Here is an 18,471-nt window from a genome sequence, read left to right on the forward strand (position 1 = left end):
ACCAGCAATTCTCCAGTTACAAGCCTGATTCCCTTCCTCTTGGCCACAGGCTGCTGATTCAACTTGAATTCAATATTTAGATAATCGATAGTCCATTTATATTTGATATTAATGCACTCCACAACCTGTAGGACAGAGTCTTTTATTTAAGTGGATGGTGCATTAAGTACATTTAGGGCACATGCACACACACTTTTGCTCAAGTCTAATTGTGTCATGCTTCGAACAACAATTTGAGTATGAGATGCCGAAATAATAATGCTGATAATAATCACAGAAGTAAAAAAAAAAAAAAAAAAAAGCCTACACAGAAAGTTGTAGGCTGATAAGTGTAAACAATATCACTGGTCCCAAATGCATTATTGGTCTTATGGAGTCAGGAGGTTTAAGAGACTGTGTTTGGAAGGACAGATGCTTGTCCTCTCCTTATGATGCAGCCGTGACAGAGAGTTTGTGGAAACTCCTGGAAACGACAGTGGGGCTGTCCTTGTGTGAGAACGTGGACATCAGCACTTTGGTGCCGGTCGAATTGGCCGTGATGGACACCGTCTTCTCGATCTTCTCACCGGGTTTTAGACAAGTCAGTCTGCATGAAGATGGGAGAAAGGAGAAATGTAAAGAGTGTCACAGTGTGCAGCCCAAATAAAGTGTTATCTCTACCGGTTAATGCCTAACCCTAACCATAACCTAAGCTCATTTCAAGTCTTAGCCCTAATCTTAACTAGTAGGAAAAGGTTTTGGTCTCCATGAGGACAACTGGTCCAGTGTTTATGCCAGCACATGTCCAACAGAGGTAACAAATACAAGCGCAGACACAAACAATCTCCAGAGAGTAGTGTGCCGATTCCATGTATTGCACAAAAAAAAGGAAAGAAAAGAGAGTGTTGATTAATACCACCAATTATACAACCAGGTTTAAGCCTCCCAAAACTGACTATCTACCCTTTTTTAAGCCAAGAAACAAATGCAAAAGCAGTTTTATAGTTCCAGTGTTTTGCCTGATGATTTATCACCTAGTAATAATTCTGCTGAGGCTCCTCGCTTGTTAGCTAGCTTATTACTCTCTGAGGTGAAACTCTAGCTTTATTGTCTGAGCCAATAAAAAGCCACCGTTGCTCCAGGGAACTGAAATAAGGGGGACCAAATATGACCAGAGCAGGAGAGATTGGCGTTAACGGTCCGCACTTTCAGTGACCAATGACCAGTTTTTCCCAGTGAAAGCCATAAAAGACCAGGATGATGAATAAAAAGAACAAGTGCAAGAGGAAGATTAGACATATGGAAAGAGTTGGATATAATTTGGTTTACGCACAGTACAGGCTGTGCATAATGCATGTTACTATAGTATTCCAGTCATGGGGACACCACAGAACTCAGAATTATCTTTTTGTAAATAAAAACATGGCAAAATTGAAAGAATTTAGTTGGTAGTTAATTCAGCGATCAGGGAAAAAAATGCCATCAGGCTCATATGTCATAAATAAACAACTTGGATAAACACACTGCATATAAATCGAACATAGTCCTTCAGTTTGGCCAGGAAAAAGAATAACTCTGTTTGAATAGTAACGTCATTATAAGCCTACATTTTTTAAGGTTTTAATCACTAATTTCAGGTCTTCATCCATGGAACATGGTGTCCATTTGTAAATTTTGTTCCCATTCAGAAAATTGGCACTAGAGTATGACACATGAGTGGTCACCTGTGACACTGGTCAAGGCTACATACATTTTTATGTACAGTCTATGGTAGTGAAGATTATTGAAAATTTGCAGATGCCTAGTTTTAATATCCGAGGATGTGCACAACCAATGTATCAAACTGACACAGAATATTCGAGGCAGCCAAAAAGCAGAGCTGTCTCTGCAAAGTTAATAGCGGGTTTGTCTCCGACTTGCAGTCGAAAGCACAAATTATATATATACATTTATATATATATATATATATATTATTATATATAATTATTCTCTGATATAATGGACACACAAATTAATATTCTTATGTTAAGGAATTGCCACCAGCAGCACTAAATGAGTAACGTCAAAGGAAGCAAGGCCATAAAATCTGCAGCTCAAGATTCTGCAGCGGCATCTTGACAGTCACCTTATCAACACCATGGTACCATCAGAATGTCACATTCCTCAGAAGAATATCATCTTTTCTTTACAGTTAAAACCCCATGGAAGATACAGCACTGCATGTATGTCATCATTAGACACACACAGTTTTGTATGTTTTGTAGGTACTGTGTAGTCAGTGAGAAATGTCACTTGAGGAATGAGGATTCATTGTTTTTCATACATACTTCTCTTCTTGTTTGCCCTTCAACAGGCCAGATCCCTCCACAGTGAGCACAGCTCCATTCAGAGCCTTGGTAAATATGTTGGTGAAGGACACATGGGCTGTGTGCTCCGTCTTCACCTGGATGCTGTCCCCTCCTTCAACCTGCACAACAGCAGATTACATGATCAGATGCTACAGCAGAGGAGCCAGTATCCCAAAAGGTTCAATAAAGCAGTGGCAACATGTCCAGAGATGGATGAATAAAGCAGTCTTTCTCAGAGAATGGGGTCTTTTCTGGGTCTCACATGTGCAGACATTGTTTCCAGCCCTTCACTTAAAGGAGACATATTATGCTAAATCAACGTTTTAATCATTTTAATACTTATATTTGGGACTCTGGAGGCCCTATGAGTAGGCAAATTGTGAACGAGATGACTCACTCATGGTTTTGTGGTTCGCCTCAGTCTAAGTACAGGGGATAAAACACGCAATGTTGACTACCGCACTCATTGTGACTTCAGACAAGGAAGCCCGCAAAGTGTTATATTCTTGGCTGCACAGTGCAGCACAGAGTTAGACACAAACTTCCAGCCTCAGAGGATTTACGTGGAATAGTGCAAGGGTGCGATTTGTCAGAAAATCAGAAGGGGGGATGTTTTTTTTTTACTCTGAACACGTTTCATATTTAGCTCTGAGCTGCAGTCCCGGCGTCAAGAGGGGGCATCAAAACGTAGTATTAAAAAAATAAATAAAAATGATGTATTCAAAACAACCCAAAACTCGGTAAAAACTCCTTTGACTTGTTAAAACCAAAATGAACAGTTGTACAAATTCAAATTCCGAGTTTCCAGCTGTCCTTGAACATCAAACGTCTTACGTTATGTTGTCAGTGCATCTTCCCGCCACAGGGAAAAAAAAGTTCACAGATTCAGATTCAGATCACACCAAGTTCCCCCCCACCCACTTCTGCACTGATGTACTGACCTGGTGCCTGGAATGCCTCTCATAAACGTTCAGAAACATATGCGATGTCTCTCAGTACTGAATAGCCTACTCTGATTGACCGTGTTTGAAGATTGTCAGATTCTAAGAGTTTATGGACCATGAGTTGCATCCATTGCAATCATTGGGGGGTGGGGGAGTCCTTGTCCCCATCGGAGATGAAATTAATTTAGCAGAGATAGGGATAGGAAAATCAGGGTGGGAGAAATCCATCCCATCCCCCCAACAAATTGCACCTGCATAGTAGCAGTAGCACAGTGCAAAACCATGTCTGTGTATACAGCATTTGCTGTTACACCACCAGTCACTGGAGAAAAATACGTTTGAAGCCAGACAGCCTATATCGTCTGAGGTTCACAGTTCACTGTCTGTTTGTTTTTTCCACCCTGAGTGAAGGTGGTAGCTATACCTGTCTTTGTGTGTTCATTTTCTACCACGTTATCCTCCACAGCTGCTGGAGACAATCCCAGCTGACAGAGAGCGAAACTCCCATTCAGTCTCACACTCACATCTACGATTGTCCAATAAGCTAACCTAACCCAGATTGTATTTTATGCTCAATAAACCTGACTAATATTGATTTGGTCTTTGCTTTACAGTATTGTTAAGAATCAACAGTTGCCATAATACAATTAGTCAGTTTGTGTATAAGTAACAAATGTGCAGAACGGGGGGCTGATGTTGAACAACCATGAAATGATTCATACTTTGTAATATTTTGAGCTGTAGAGAAGGGAGTCTGTGTGCTGTGATACCTCTATGGTTATCTTTGGTGAAGTCATGTTGAACTCCACCGTCTCCAGGACTCTTTCTTCAGTCGTCGTGTCCTTCATCACCACTGCAAGATTCACGATGTCATCGGACGACACGAACGACTCGTACTCAGATGGAGGGATGCTGTGATGGAGTGTCAAAACTGCAGGGTTTGGGTTTATGGTTTATCCGTTATATCAATGTGACCAAGATAATTATAAAATATATCACCAGTGCCAAGAGCTGCAGATATTTCACATAGACAGTGTACGTGTTCAGAAAGATACAGATACAGGACTTCTTACGTTCCATTGGACCCATGTGCACCTCTTTGTGGATGTTCCAGAAGCTCTCGTGTGGGCTGCTGTTGTACTCTTTAATCTGAGCGTTGACATGCTCCTGCAGGACCTTCTCGTGGAATGTGTTATTTTTTATTTTTATGCTCACGCGAATGCTTTCACCAAGTGTTGGTTTGCCCTCTATTTTTAGGGTCACGTTCAATACAGAATCCTCTGGAAATAAAGATGGGAGATGTGTACATTGTTTCAGATGGCTCATGGGTAAAACCCCCTGACAATAAAGCATCTTCATCTGCCTGTTTACAGGTGTAATAAAATTGACCACGCAGTCATGTACAACATTGACAGTACAATCAGATTTCAACGATTACTGTGATGTAGAAACCGTTAGGAACAATAACTGCAAAACTGCAGAAAGTAATGTCTTATTAATGAACAAGATTTTAATCATCATTAAAATAAATAAAATAATCATATATACAGCTGCAGTGCCAACTGTTGCCTCAAAAAGTGTCTGTACTTTAAAACACTTACCATTTTCTTGTTCGTACATAACATTTGAGTCTGTAAAAGAAAGGGAGATGTTGTCATGTAAAAGCAAATTCAAAGACATAATGCTCCACAAGTGTGTATACAGCTTTTTGGCCTAATAAACCTTAAAACCCTTAAACATACTGCATGCAGAATCGTGAAGTTTGTGCTGCTTTGTAAACCAAACTCTCTAGCACACCAAATTCCATAGAACATATAAATGATTTTATATCACAGTACACAATAATCTCTGCTGCAACACTGCTCCCATCATTAAGTTAAAATGTGTTATTTTGTGACATTGGCATTTCAATTTTTATCATTATTTTTTTTAAATGTGCTGACATAACACAAATATACCTAGTTGGAATTTGGAAACACAGGGATACGTTAAAGCAACAGTGCCAAATTAAAGGGGCACAATGCTCCACATATGCACATTAATTGCACAAATGTTGTGTGTTTTTCCCTTTATCTAATCATCTGTATTTGTTCTGATTCTCCATCTATTGAGGTTTAAGGTCTTTGGCTTTGCCTGTTAGCATATTTGTAATGAAATAATGTTTAATCTTAATCTCTGGGGAATGATCAATAATATGAAGGAGAGGTGTCGTTACCATAGAAAAGTTTATAATCAATCAGCAAAAAAGAAAAAACAAAGCTCATGGTCCGAGGACCTTGACTTGTGATTTACTTCATGTACTTTGATTTATAGTTTTTATTGTATGTTTTGACTTTTAGTGCTTTTTTCCGGTCATGGAGGAAGTACTGAGAGATTCTGTGAACAAATCTTTTGAATGAACTGAGTCTAATGATTCAGTTGCACCGAAAACACGTTTGCCCACGTTAAGAAGCTACTATAGTAAAGTAAAGTAGTAGTAGTAGTAGTAGCAGTTTTTCAACCTGTGGGTTAGTTTTTGTCACGTTTCACTCGTCTCACCTCCAGGTGTTTCTCTTTTGTTGAATACCATCACCTCTGTTGTATTAGTTACACCCGTTTCCTGTTATTTCAGCTCACTTGTCAATCTACCCGATTGTCTTGTTTCCCCACCACTCTTTCATTTTGTTCTCCTGTGTTTCTTTTGTTATGGACACTCAGACACCTTTTGTGTTCTGAACCCTGCACTCTCGCTCTTGTCAATGTGGATTTTGCCCATTGAGTTGCTTGTTAAATCAATCTGTGTGTTTCCCCCTGTCGTTAAGTTAAAATATGTTACTTTGTGATGTTATTGTTTGAAATCTTGCCTTGTCCTCCAGCCCTGGAGCACATCGCCATCATCCTGCCTTGTGGTCCTGTAAAGGTACGAGAGATTTTGTTAGGGAAGAATGCTCCACATGAAAAATGCTCCACATGTCTGACTCAATATGAAGTGATAGTTCAGTTTTTTTCAGTATCAGGTATCGGTGTGTAGTCGACACTGACTGTGCTATGTCACTCATCAGTTTCCCCCACTGATTTTAACCACTTGACAAAAGAATCACCTTATTAGATCTTAACAGTAGAATATGTTTGACAACTTCTCTTTCCATTAGAAAGTTAACTAGTATTTATTTTGACGAACACTTAAAAAATATTTTGTGCAGTCAGAGACGACGCAGAGACTCTACGACAGGCTCTGCATCGACGCAGAGGACTCTGCGTAACCTACGCAGAGCACTTTACGCAGGAGTATAAATTGGGCTTAAGGCAAACTCGGGGCATTGGAGGAGTTTGGTGAGGCCATGGAGAACGACTTCCGGAAGACTTCGAGGAGGTTCTGGTCAGCGATCCAGCGACTCAGGAGGGGGAAGCAGTGCAACATCAACACTGTGTACAGTGGGGATGGGATGCTGCTGACCTCGACTCGGGACGTTGTGGGTCGTTGGCGGGATTACTTCAAAGATCTCCTCAATCCCACTGACACGCCTTCCAATGAGGAAACAGAGTCTGGGGACTCAGGAGCGGGCTGTCCTATCTCTGGGGTTGAGTTTGCATGAGGGAAACCGACTCTCGCTGAAATTCGGCTTTAATGTTGGCCTGTTTAACAGCATTGTATGGGAATTTGATGTACCTGGATGACATTCTGATGATTCCGTCCCACAAAGCTGGCATGGCTCGGCTCAGGGTTGACTGGCACACTCCTGACCAAAATCGATTTATGAGCCAAGTAAATCCTCGCGTTCCCTAAATACTCGCTCACGTCGGATTGCACCATTTGCAAGGTGTTAATTGTTCCTAAATGTGTCTCTGATGTGTACATCACTCTGATGACTACTTGTTTTCACATTATTAACAGTTTCCCAGCATCACCCCTAAGTGTCGCCAAAGGAACAATAGCTGGAGAAACGTGCGTACGCCAGCCATGAAGTTGGCGTGGGCGCCGCACATTTCCACGGTCATTTCCCGTTTCATACATCTGAACGTGAGTGTGGAAAAGGACGTAAGCCACGTTTTTGTGCATACGCAACCTTTGTACATGAGGCCCCTGGAGAGGAGAGTCCGTTGGATAATCGAACCTCGGATCCAGGCGGAACATTGTGCTTTTCGTCCTGGTCGTGGAACTGTGGATCAGCTCTATACTCTTGGCAGGGTCCTGGAGGGTGCATGGGAGTTCGCCCAACCAGTCTACATGTGCTTTGTGGATTTGGAGAAGGCGTTTGATCGTGTCCCACAGGGGACTCCTGTGGAGAGTGCTTCGGGAGTATGGGGTTCCGGAACCCTTGTAAGGGCCATTCGGTCCCTGTACGACCTGTGCCAGAGCTTGGTCCGCATTGTCGGCAGTAAGTCGGATCTGTTTCCAGTGGGAGTTGGACTCTGCCAAAGGTTGTCCTTTGTCACCGATTCTGTTCATAACCTTTATGGACAAAATTTCTAGATGCAGCCAGGGCGTTGAGGGAGTCCGGTTTGGTGAGCTCAGGATTGAGTCTCTGCTCTTTGCGGATGATGTAGTCCTGTTTGCCTCATCGGGCATGATCTCCAGCTCTCACTGGAGTGGTTCGCAGCTGGGTGTGATGCGGCTGGGATGGGAATCAGCACCTCCAAATCCAAGACCATGGTCCTCAACCGGAAAAGGGTGGAGTGCTCTCTTCAGGTCAGGGATGAGATCCTGCCCCAAGTGGAGGAGTTTAAGTATCCCGGGGTCTTGTTCACGAGTTACAGAAAAATGGAAGAGATCGACAGATGGATTGGCCAAAAGGCGAAGCTCTCAATTTACCGGTCCATCTACGCTCCTATCCTCACCTATGGTCACGAGCTGTGGGTAGTGACCGAAAGAACTAGATCGTGGATACAAGCGGCCGAAATGGGTTTACTCCGCAGGGTGTCTGGGCTCTCCCTTAGAGATAGGGTGAGAAGCTTGGTCATCCGGGAGAGGCTCAGAGTAGAACCGCTGCTTCTCCACATCGAGAGAAGCCAGATGAGGTGGCTCGGGCACCTGGTTAGGATGCCTCCTGGACGCCTCCCTGGCGAGGTGTTCTGGGCACGTCCCACAGGGAGGAGGCCCCCGGAAAGACCCAGGACTCGCTGGAGAGACTAAGTCTCTCAGTTGGCCTGGGAACCCCTCGGGATTCCCCCGGAAGAGCTGGACGTGTGGCCAGGGAGACGTGGGGCCAGGGAGAGGGAAGTCTGGGTTTCAATGCTCAAGCTACTACCCCCACGACGCAACCTCAGATAAGGGGCAGAAGATGGATGGAGTCACTAGTTAGTGTGTGTCACGTATAAAACGACGTCACAGCAGTTTCATGCAGCCGTGCTATGAACCCTGCACTCTAGCTCTTGTAAATGTGGATTTTGCCCATTGAGTTGCTTGTTGAATCAATCTGTGTGTTGCCCCCTGTCGTTAAGTTAAAATATGTTACTTTGTGACGTTATTGTTTGAAATCTTGCCTTGTCCTCCACTGACTGCACCACCTGCACCGTAACACCTCCCCAGCATCCTGCCTTGTGGTCCTGTAAAAGTAAGAGAGAGATTTTGTTATGGATGAGCAACTCTACCAAACACTCCACATGTCTTGGTCCCATCATGTCACCGTGACTCAATATGAAGTGATAGTTTTTTTTTTTAGAGTAGCAGTATCAGGTATTGGTGTGTAGTCAACACTGACTGTGCTATCTCACTCATCAGTTTCCCCCACTGATTGTTAACCACTTGACAAAAGAATCACAAATTAAATCTTAATTTTTAGGATATGTTTGACGCCTTCTCTTTCCATTAGAAAGTTGATGGGGATATGTCAGTTTTGCTTCTACTGACTCCTTTTTGGACAATGTCCAAATATTGCATTTTCTTTCTTGTTTAAAATCAATAAATCCATGCATTCAATCACAGAGATGTCATGTATCTGTCGAACAGGTGTTTGCCTGAATTTATTTATGCTCTCACCGAAAGTAGCAAATTAGAAAATGCGGGTTATCCAGCTAAGGGGAAACTTCTTCTGTTCTCCTTCAACTGAACACTAAATGGCCAAATAAAAGCCTCACTCTGAATGTATTTGTTTGTGTTCCCAGAAGAACGATCACAAATATAAAAATAAAACTATTGCATTCGATACTGTATGTAACATTTTTTTTACCACCAAATCCCTCCCAGAAAAGCCATAACCACACAACCCTCCCTTACGTCTCAACTTGTAAGTATCTGTCAGATCCTCTGGATTGTCTGAGTCAACACACTTGGTGTAGATCATCTGCCCCACGCACTGCGAGTCCACCTTCCTCCCCACCACCATTCCTTTGCGCACGATCAGCCGAACCACATCAGCATCCACAGAGGCATAGATGAACTGGGTGTCATATTCAGCACGAAGGGCTTTTGACTGAACAGCAGCTACTGGACAAGGGCCACAGACAAAAATCCCTGCAGAAGAATGTTGGAGGTAAATGTCAGAAATGTATACAACCTAACAGCAAACAAATTCAAATGCCTGTTCAGAAACAACAAACTGAATGGATTTATGATGACCACATGATGTGTAGATTTCTCTTGTATCTCTTTCCTGGTGAATATTCTATTTGAAGTTTGTTTAACATTTAAATCTAAAGACACACATGACTACTCCTTTCAGACACAGAACAACAATCATTATGTTCATGTTTTTTGCATTTTGTTGTTAGTTTACAAATGTTTATTATTCCTCCTTTTATTTATACTTTTCCAAATGCTCTTCTTTTAATATGTCCAAATAAAATATTCATTGATTCACTAAAAAAGTTCTTGCGTCATATTCAGCTTTGATCAGGTCCATCTGGTTAAGATGACGGCATTTCTCTCCAAACCTTTAAAAGGTGACATATGTGTAAGAATTGTACTATATTATTTAAGACATAAAATGACCATCATGCATCACCAGATCTTCAATTTAAACACTTGCTTCACTGTTTAGGACTGTTTTGTCTTGGTTTGGTGTGCCACGATACTGAACATAAAAAGTCTTGGTACCCCTCTAACAAACATCACAACCAAAGGTGATACTCTAAAGTATAGACACTGAAACTGGAGAGAAAGTTGATGACAGACTGCAACAGACACAAGGAACTTCAGGCAAGGTTAACTAAGGCTCTCTCTCAGTCTCATACACTTTGTTAGAGGGTGTTTAACATGACTAAAATGTTTACAGCCTGTTATTGTCGCCTTGTTGTCTAATCATGTGATAATTATCTACTGCTGCTTTAAAGCAGACACACAAGCAGGATGTAGTGCTTTCTGTGATGACTGCAGTAACACTGAACGTCAGTGTTGCATATACAGTGCCTTTTGAAAGTATCCGGCCCCTTTGAACTTTTCAACCTTTTGCCACATTTGAGGCTTCAAACATAAAGATATAAAATTGAAATTTTTTGTCAAGAATCAACAACAAGTGGGACACAATCGTGAAGTGGAACCAAATTCATTGGATAATTTAAACTTTTTTAACAAATAAAAAACTGAAAAGTGGGGCGTGCAATATTATTCGGCCCCCTTGCGTTAATACTTTGTAGCGCCACCTTTTGCTGCAATTACAGCTGCAAGTCGCTTGGGATATGTCTCTATCAGTTTTGCACATCGAGAGACTGGAATTCTTGCCCATTCTTCCTTGCAAAACAGCTTTAGCTCAGTGAGGTTGGATGGAGAGCGTTTGTGAACAGCAGTCTTCAGCTCTTTCCACAGATTCTCGATTGGATTCAGGTCTGGACTTTGACTGGGCCATTCTAACACCTGGATACGTTTATTTGTGAACCATTCTATTGTAGATTTGGCTTTATGTTTAGGATCATTGTCCTGTTGGAAGATAAATCTCCGTCCCAGTCTCAGGTCTTTTGCAGACTCCAACAGGTTTTCTTCCAGAATGGTCCTGTATTTGGCTCCATCCATCTTCCCATCAATTTTAACCATCTTCCCTGTCCCTGCTGAAGAAAAGCAGGCCAAAACCATGATGCTGCCGCCACCATGTTGACAGTGGGGATGGTGTGTTCAGGGTGATGAGCTGTGTTGCATTTACGCCAAACATATCGTTTTGCATTGTGGCCAAAAAGTTCAATTTTGGTTTCATCTGACCAGAGCACCTTCTTCCACATGTTTGGTGTGTCTCCCAGGTGGCTTGTGGCAAACATTAAACAAGACTTTTTATGGATTTCTTTGAGAAATGGCTTTCTTCTTGCCACTCTTCCATAAAGGCCAGATTTGTGCAGTGTACGACTGATTGTTGTCCTATGGACAGACTCTCCCACCTCAGCTGTAGATCTCTGCAGTTCATCCAGAGTGATCATGGGCCTCTTGGCTGCATCTCTGATCAGTCTTCTCCTTGTTCGAGATGAAAGTTTGGAGGGACGGCCGGGTCTTGGTAGATTTGCAGTGGTCTGATACTCCTTCCATTTCAATGTGATTGCTTGCACAGTGCTCCTTGCAATGTTTAAAGCTTGGGAAATCTTTTTGTATCCAAATCCAGCTTTAAACTTCTCCACAACAGTATCTCTGACCTGCCTGGTGTGTTCCTTGGTCTTCATGATGCTCTCTGCGCTTTAAACAGAATCCTGAGACTATCACAGAGCAGGTGCATTTATACAGAGACCTGATTACACACAGGTGGATTCTATTTATCATCATCAGTCATTTAGGACAATATTGGATCACTCAGAGATCCTCACTGAACTTCTGGAGTGAGTTTGCTGCACTGAAAGTAAAGGGGCTGAATAATATTGCATGCTCCACTTTTCAGTTTTTTATTTGTTAAAAAAGTATAAATTATCCAATGAATTTGGTTCCACTTCATGATTGTGTCCCACTTGTTGATTCTTGACAAAAAATTTCAATGTTTGAAGCCTCAAATGTGGCAAAAGGTTGAAAAGTTCAAGGGGGCCGGATACTTTCACAAGGCACTGTACTTATATCACCTTTGTATCCAAAAACATTACATCATGATATTGAGAACAGTTTGGGACAAGGGCCCACCAGCACTCTTCTCCTGCGGGGTTGGGTCCACTACTTGCCAGCCGTCAAACCTTTCACCGAGGTCTGGTCTTGTCATCCAGCTCTCCACCCATACATGGAAGTTCCTGCAGTTCGTACAGGGAATGGAAACCCACCCACATAAAATCAGTTTAATTTAAATTCAGAGTGAGTGCTATTTGTCAGATTATAGCGATAATTGTGTACTTAACCCTTTAAAACCGAAGCCTCAAAATGTCTGTCTGAACTTTTTTGCTTTTTTTTGACCATAAAAGGGCCAGAAAATGTTCCGTGAGTAAGTGCTTTTGCCCATTTTTCCAGAATAACTTTCAATACCTGGCAGTTATTTACAATTTACTGCATCTTAAAATATTGTTTTAACTAAGTATTTCAACCAAAAAAAAACAAAAAAAAACACCGTAGCTGTACATGAACTTTAAATTTGAAAGTCTATGTTTCAATTTCCAAAAACAGGCCAAAAAATTGAAGCTTATGTACAAGCCTTTTTCCAACTCTCTCCTCTCTGGTGCCTAAGAATTCTGATTCAAAATCACCACAGTAACGTTAATGTGCAACTTCCCAGCTTTCAGAAACCATTGGAATTTACGGTAATTACGGTAATGCAAACTGCGCTTGCATGTCATCTGTGATACGTTCGGTGTTAAAGGGGTAATACATCATGTGTTATCTGAAGGTTTTGAAATTAGGCCACACAAACCAAATGCTGTCCTTTGACAGGTTGAGCTTCTCCCCAGTAGACGAGTAATACTCCTCAATTTTCATGTTGGCGTTACCATCGTGGGCTGCATTAAAAACTGTCACCACTCTGGAGGGGATCCCCAGCACTCTCATTACTGTTGAAGGAAAATCAGTCTTTGTTGTTCTTTAATATGACATGTGAAGTCTCTATCTCCATCAAAAATACAAACAAATAAACCTGTTCTCTAAACCTGTCCTCATCATTCACCTGTAACGTGTCACAAAAGTAATGCACTTACTGTAATGCATAACCTTTTGCTGTAATGCAGTATGTAAGGCATTACTTAAAAAAATTTTTTTTTAAATATTTTACTCAGTACAAATCTCAGTAACGAGCATTACAATGCATTTTAAACGTGAAGGGGTGTGTTGTTTTTATACAAATTCGCCAACACTGCAAGATTAGCAGAGGAGAAAAAAACCTGTGCAAACATTTACTTCCTGTTAGCGCTAGAGAACTATTGATTGAGGAGAAGATGACTGCAGCAGCTGAGTTGGACTCTACATTCGCGAGATGGACATACGTTTAGAGACGAAGAACATTATAGTTACAGTAAGAGCATATTGTGTACGAAACCACAAACGGTTTGTCCACCTCGCGAAATAGCACATGTGGAGCACATGGGGACCGTATCTATGTTCCCCGGGTCCTATGTTTCGCTTTGTATGTGACCGGGGAACATAGGACACTTTCTCTAAAAAAGGGTTCTATGTTCCCCACTGTTCACCCAAAAGGACCCAGGGAACATAGGACCCTACCCCTTACCCAAACCCTTACCCAAACCCTAACCCTTACCCTTACCCTAACCCTAACCCTAACCCTAACCCTTTACCCTGGAGCTCCACACCCAGGCTTCCACAAAGTGGGGAACACTTAAGCTAGTAACCAAAAGAAAGTAAACTGAAGATGAGAGCGGAGAAAAAAACCAAGCAGCAAAACTTTACATTCTCAGAGTACGTTGTCGAAGATTTGCTGCCAGTTTCAACAGCTGATTCTCAATCTTTTAGAAAAATTGTTAGCAAGATCCCCGTCCAGGCTAGCAACAATAGCTTACCACGATAGCCTATCATTGCCTCGACAGGTTAGTGATACTGGGCTATTGAATATAATATAAAAAGCCAACAAAACAGCGACATAACGTCAATCTGTATCACGTCAGTCTGTTTGCAGATAAAACATATACAGTACAATATACAATACACAGTGGTAGGCTCTAGCTGTATTGATTTCAATATGAATAAGCCGAAAGTTACAGTAGCTCTATCTAAACATGTATAACTGTGGCCATTATATTGTACAACATTGCAAAATTACAAAATAACTATTCAAGTGGACTCAATAGGCTACTTACAGTGCAGTCAGACATGGGAACATGTTGGCCACTTAAATAGTTACTATAGGATAAATACAATACATTACCCTGGTGACCCAGTGGATTAAAAGTACCTGTGCAGAGGACGGATGCAAAGACCCAGCACTGTCCATAGCACACTGGTTTGAATTTGGAGGAGACCCAGCGGTGAAGGATGTCAGCGCTGCCGCTCCACTCTGTCGGGTTAACACCACCCTCATAACCGCCCTGCCACTTCCCCATCAGAATCCCCAGGTCATCGTTACAGTTGACCTTAGACAGGAGGAGACACGTGATGACCTTTCCCTCCTTCATTCATTCAGTCATTTTTAATATCAATCACACATTTGACATAAGAGGGGCATTCGAGGGTATTTCTGTGCATATTTATTGGCCATTACGATTCAGGTTTTTTCTTGAGTTGTGATACTAATTGTTTAAGTCAAACCTCAGAACACTTGGTCTACTGTAGATTTACAACAAGACAGCATTACCATCGAAATGATCTATTGTCCAAACATACAAGGACAAATCGTACAAGAGTACCAAGAGTTCACATCTAAATATAAGGCAGTATGCCTGATATGCTGAGACGAACAACAACAACGGCATATAAGTTTTACACCACTTTAAACAGCATTTGTCTAGTGGAACACTGCTTAACCAGTATTCTGATATAGTCATTGGAAAGGAATTTAGTCAGTGAAGTTAGTTCAAACCATTCAGTGGTTCAACCCTCTTGCCCAAAAAGTGTTGTCTCTCACCATAGCACACACCACCCTGCTGAGGTAGATGGGGTCAGCTCGCCTTATGAAGTCTTTGTCTTTGTTGTCGAGGTGCTGCGGGCTGACCTCCAGGAGCTGCAGACATGCCTCCAGGACCCCGGGTTCATACTGCACACAGAGAAACACACATGTAACAATACTGCAATTACGCACAGACCATTCATGATAGCAGTATATACTCAACACCCACTTCCACTATACTTCAACTTCTTGATGTATGCTGCCTATTTTTCTATGTGAGGGCTCTGTGTCTCAGATATTCGCAATAAATCAATCAATATTGTATAGAGCATTTCTCAGGTACAGCACATTTTTAGCTAGAATTTAGCTTAACTTGGCCATAACATACATATATAAATACTAAAATATACGGAAAACCAAAACTGCAAAATGTACAGTATCTACAATATTACAGCCAAGTCACAATGGGTTTTGTGTATTTATTTCCAATTTTAAGTCAATAGTTTCCTTACACAAATAATGACACCAAAGGACACATTAAATGCTTCCAAAAGATCACTCCTTATATCAGTGCTTCGCAATTACCGCGCCCCCCAGGGCAGCCTGTCCCACTATTTGAGAAGGACTGCCTTATATAAAGGAGGATGAAGGTTCATGGCTCATCTGGTTGAGTAATTACGTGCATATGAATTAGTACTGAAATAACGTTTAAAAACCCTGAGGTAAATCTGAAGTCTCATATCTCAACTGATAATCAAAGGAACAGATTTGAAAACTATTTATGTCCAAACTGGTCAATCTTGTCCTTAATCGTGTCTCTTAATTGTCTCAGAAACAGAATTTCTTGTCATCACAGAAAAAAAGCATGACCATAAAGCCTATAATCGTCGTTATTAGAATCAACATACATACCTGTCCAAACGACCAGGGACGCTCACTAACATTTAAGTTGGTGCCCATGTACACCAGCCCATAGTCACTCTTGATATACTCTTGTAATTGGTCGTCCTGTGGCATGTACACTGGATCTCCTGAAAGGCAATGTGGTGACTTGAATGCACACCACAAATACAAAAACTGCTGTAAAACGTGTTCCGACTTCATGATTCACCTTTCAGCCAAGGGTTGTAGAGCAGCACAAATGATCCCAGTATGTAGCTCCTCCGTCCCTGTCTGGACTCTATGTGCACCAGGAGCTTATACAGGCCCACCGAAGAGAAAACAGGAGAGCAGACCTGGATGGTGACAGCCATGAGATCTTTGTCAGCTGTGAGGACTTTGGCTGACCAGTGATAGAGACTGGGCAGTTGGTCAGAGAACTGGACATGGATCTTCTGTGACAGATTGCCTGTATAATGGATAAAAAACATAATTGACCCTTAGAACACCGAGCATTACTATATACAAATAAAACATTTCACCAACTGTATGAACGCACCAGAGCAAAAAGTACTCAAAATGTTTAAAATCGGATTGAATTCTGAAAATCTGGAAGCACGTCACAGTTCAGTGTTCACTTGGCTCATGTTTAAGAAGAAAAAGAAAAGAAAAATTGTATGATTTTGTGACTTTTGCACAATTATTGCTACTTTATATCACTACTAAAAATGTGATATAAAATTAATCATACTTTTTTTAAAGGCCTGAATATGTTTCCTATCAAGACACAAGTCCTATAGGTTTTCCTGTCATGGAAAGTTTTCTCATATTTGATTCCCAGAACGTTCACATTACTTTTGTTTATATTACTGTATGCACCTTAAGTAAAGGCTCTCCAAAAATTAGACAATAAAGAATCTAATCTAATCGTGATTAAAGTGATTAAAGCTGACCATTTTTAACCCAGGTATTTGCAAAAGTGATCTATTTATTTCAAGGGAAAATTCAGATATTTCAAGGGTATCTTGCACTGACCCTAACACTAATTTTCTCCCCTAGCGAGGATGCTTATTAACACTGATGAATGTGAGTAAAGCTGAGTCTTATTGAAAGCATGAGCAGATTTTGTCCTGTGTTAGATAGTTACCCAGCATGACCTGCAGGACCAGATTCTCAGCGCGAGGATTCCACGACTGGTCACGAAACAGCAGGGTGACTCTGAACGGTTTCCCACGTCGCAGCACCAGGTGCTTTTGGCTGAGCCCCTCTGTCTTATGAGAAATATGATTTTCATGAACCTGGAAGTTTACTAATTTCAGTCGGCAATGGCCAGCGGCTGGAAAAAGAAAGAGGGACAGTCTTGGAAATCTAGAGTAAGAGTAAGTAAAATACAACACAATGAAATTTTTAGTTGACATTGTTAACTGCTCTGTTTTTGTGAACAACGTGTATGTGAGGTAATAAATCATATGTACATTTTCAACATACCAGAGAACTTAACTTTGTGCAGATATAAACTTGTCTCAATTACACATGAAAATAGTTCCAACCAAAGATATGATACTACTTCAACACTTTCAAACGCTGTAAAACTCTTTCTAGTAACTAAAAGAAAAACGGCCTGACATTTAGTATGTTTTGCAAAGTAAACTTACAGCCAGAGTTGTTGTACGTTGTCATTTGCCCGTGGTCCATGGTTTGACAGCAGGAGCTGCGAGTGACTGAAAGAATGACAAGCATGCACCGCCTCTTGTACTGATCTGTGCTCGTCATTTGGCACGTGCACAACGTCAACAAGTCAGTCAACTTTATTTCTAGAGCACATTTATAATCAAGGGCCCACGGTTGGTGTAGTGGTTAGCACTCTTGCAAGAAGAGTTCCGTTTGGAACAACTTCGGAACAAGGGCCTTTCTGCAAGGAGTTTGCATGTTCTCCCCGTGTGTGCGTGGGTTCCATCCGGGTTCTCTGGCTTCCTCCCACACTCCAAAAACATGCGATATGGGATTAGATGAATTGGTCACTCTAAATTGACCGTAGGTGTGAGAGTGTGAGTGAATGGTTGTTTGTCTCTATATGTGGCCCTGTGATGGACTGGCGAACTGTCCAGGGTGTACCCCGCCTATTGCCTAATGTCAGCTGAGACAGACACAGCACCCCCCCCGCGACCCTTTGGTGGAGGATAAATCGGTAGATCAGAGTGCTTTACAGATTTAAAGACAGCAAAAAAGTAAAATCAATAAAAACAGTGACATAATAGAATAGTAAAACGGTTTTAAAAAAAATGTTTTTGCTCAGGATTTTGGCACATCTAAAAGCAGCCTGTAATTAGACCTCAGAGCATGTTTTTGGAATATTGATCCCAGAGGCAGCATGTACAACGAAAATGGGATGGGCCCTAAAACAGAGGGGGGGGGGGGGCACGGGCACTTAAGTGCAACACCTTTAATTCCAACACATTTTTT

The 18,471-nt window shown here is 41.6% G+C and overlaps 1 protein-coding gene across 1 annotated transcript; it reads right to left on the reverse strand.

Moving 5' to 3' along the window:
* Positions 1 to 426: 426 nt before the first annotated feature.
* Positions 427 to 17,703, reverse strand: LOC310931804 (protein-glutamine gamma-glutamyltransferase 2-like; the record flags this gene model as incomplete). Its single annotated transcript, XM_083895033.1, has 16 exons — positions 427 to 586; positions 2,307 to 2,446; positions 4,042 to 4,202; positions 4,345 to 4,551; positions 6,708 to 6,775; positions 7,366 to 7,692; positions 7,837 to 7,990; positions 9,468 to 9,704; positions 12,276 to 12,379; positions 12,991 to 13,126; positions 14,479 to 14,656; positions 15,148 to 15,276; positions 16,042 to 16,160; positions 16,241 to 16,477; positions 17,156 to 17,344; positions 17,664 to 17,703. 16 exons carry the CDS (start codon positions 17,701 to 17,703, stop codon positions 427 to 429), a joined length of 2,586 nt encoding a protein of 861 aa, XP_083751159.1.
* Positions 17,704 to 18,471: the final 768 nt, after the last annotated feature.

The sequence above is a fragment of the Microchirus variegatus genome (assembly GCF_963457635.1).
Source record: "Microchirus variegatus genome assembly, chromosome: 9".
NCBI lineage: Eukaryota > Metazoa > Chordata > Actinopteri > Pleuronectiformes > Soleidae > Microchirus > Microchirus variegatus.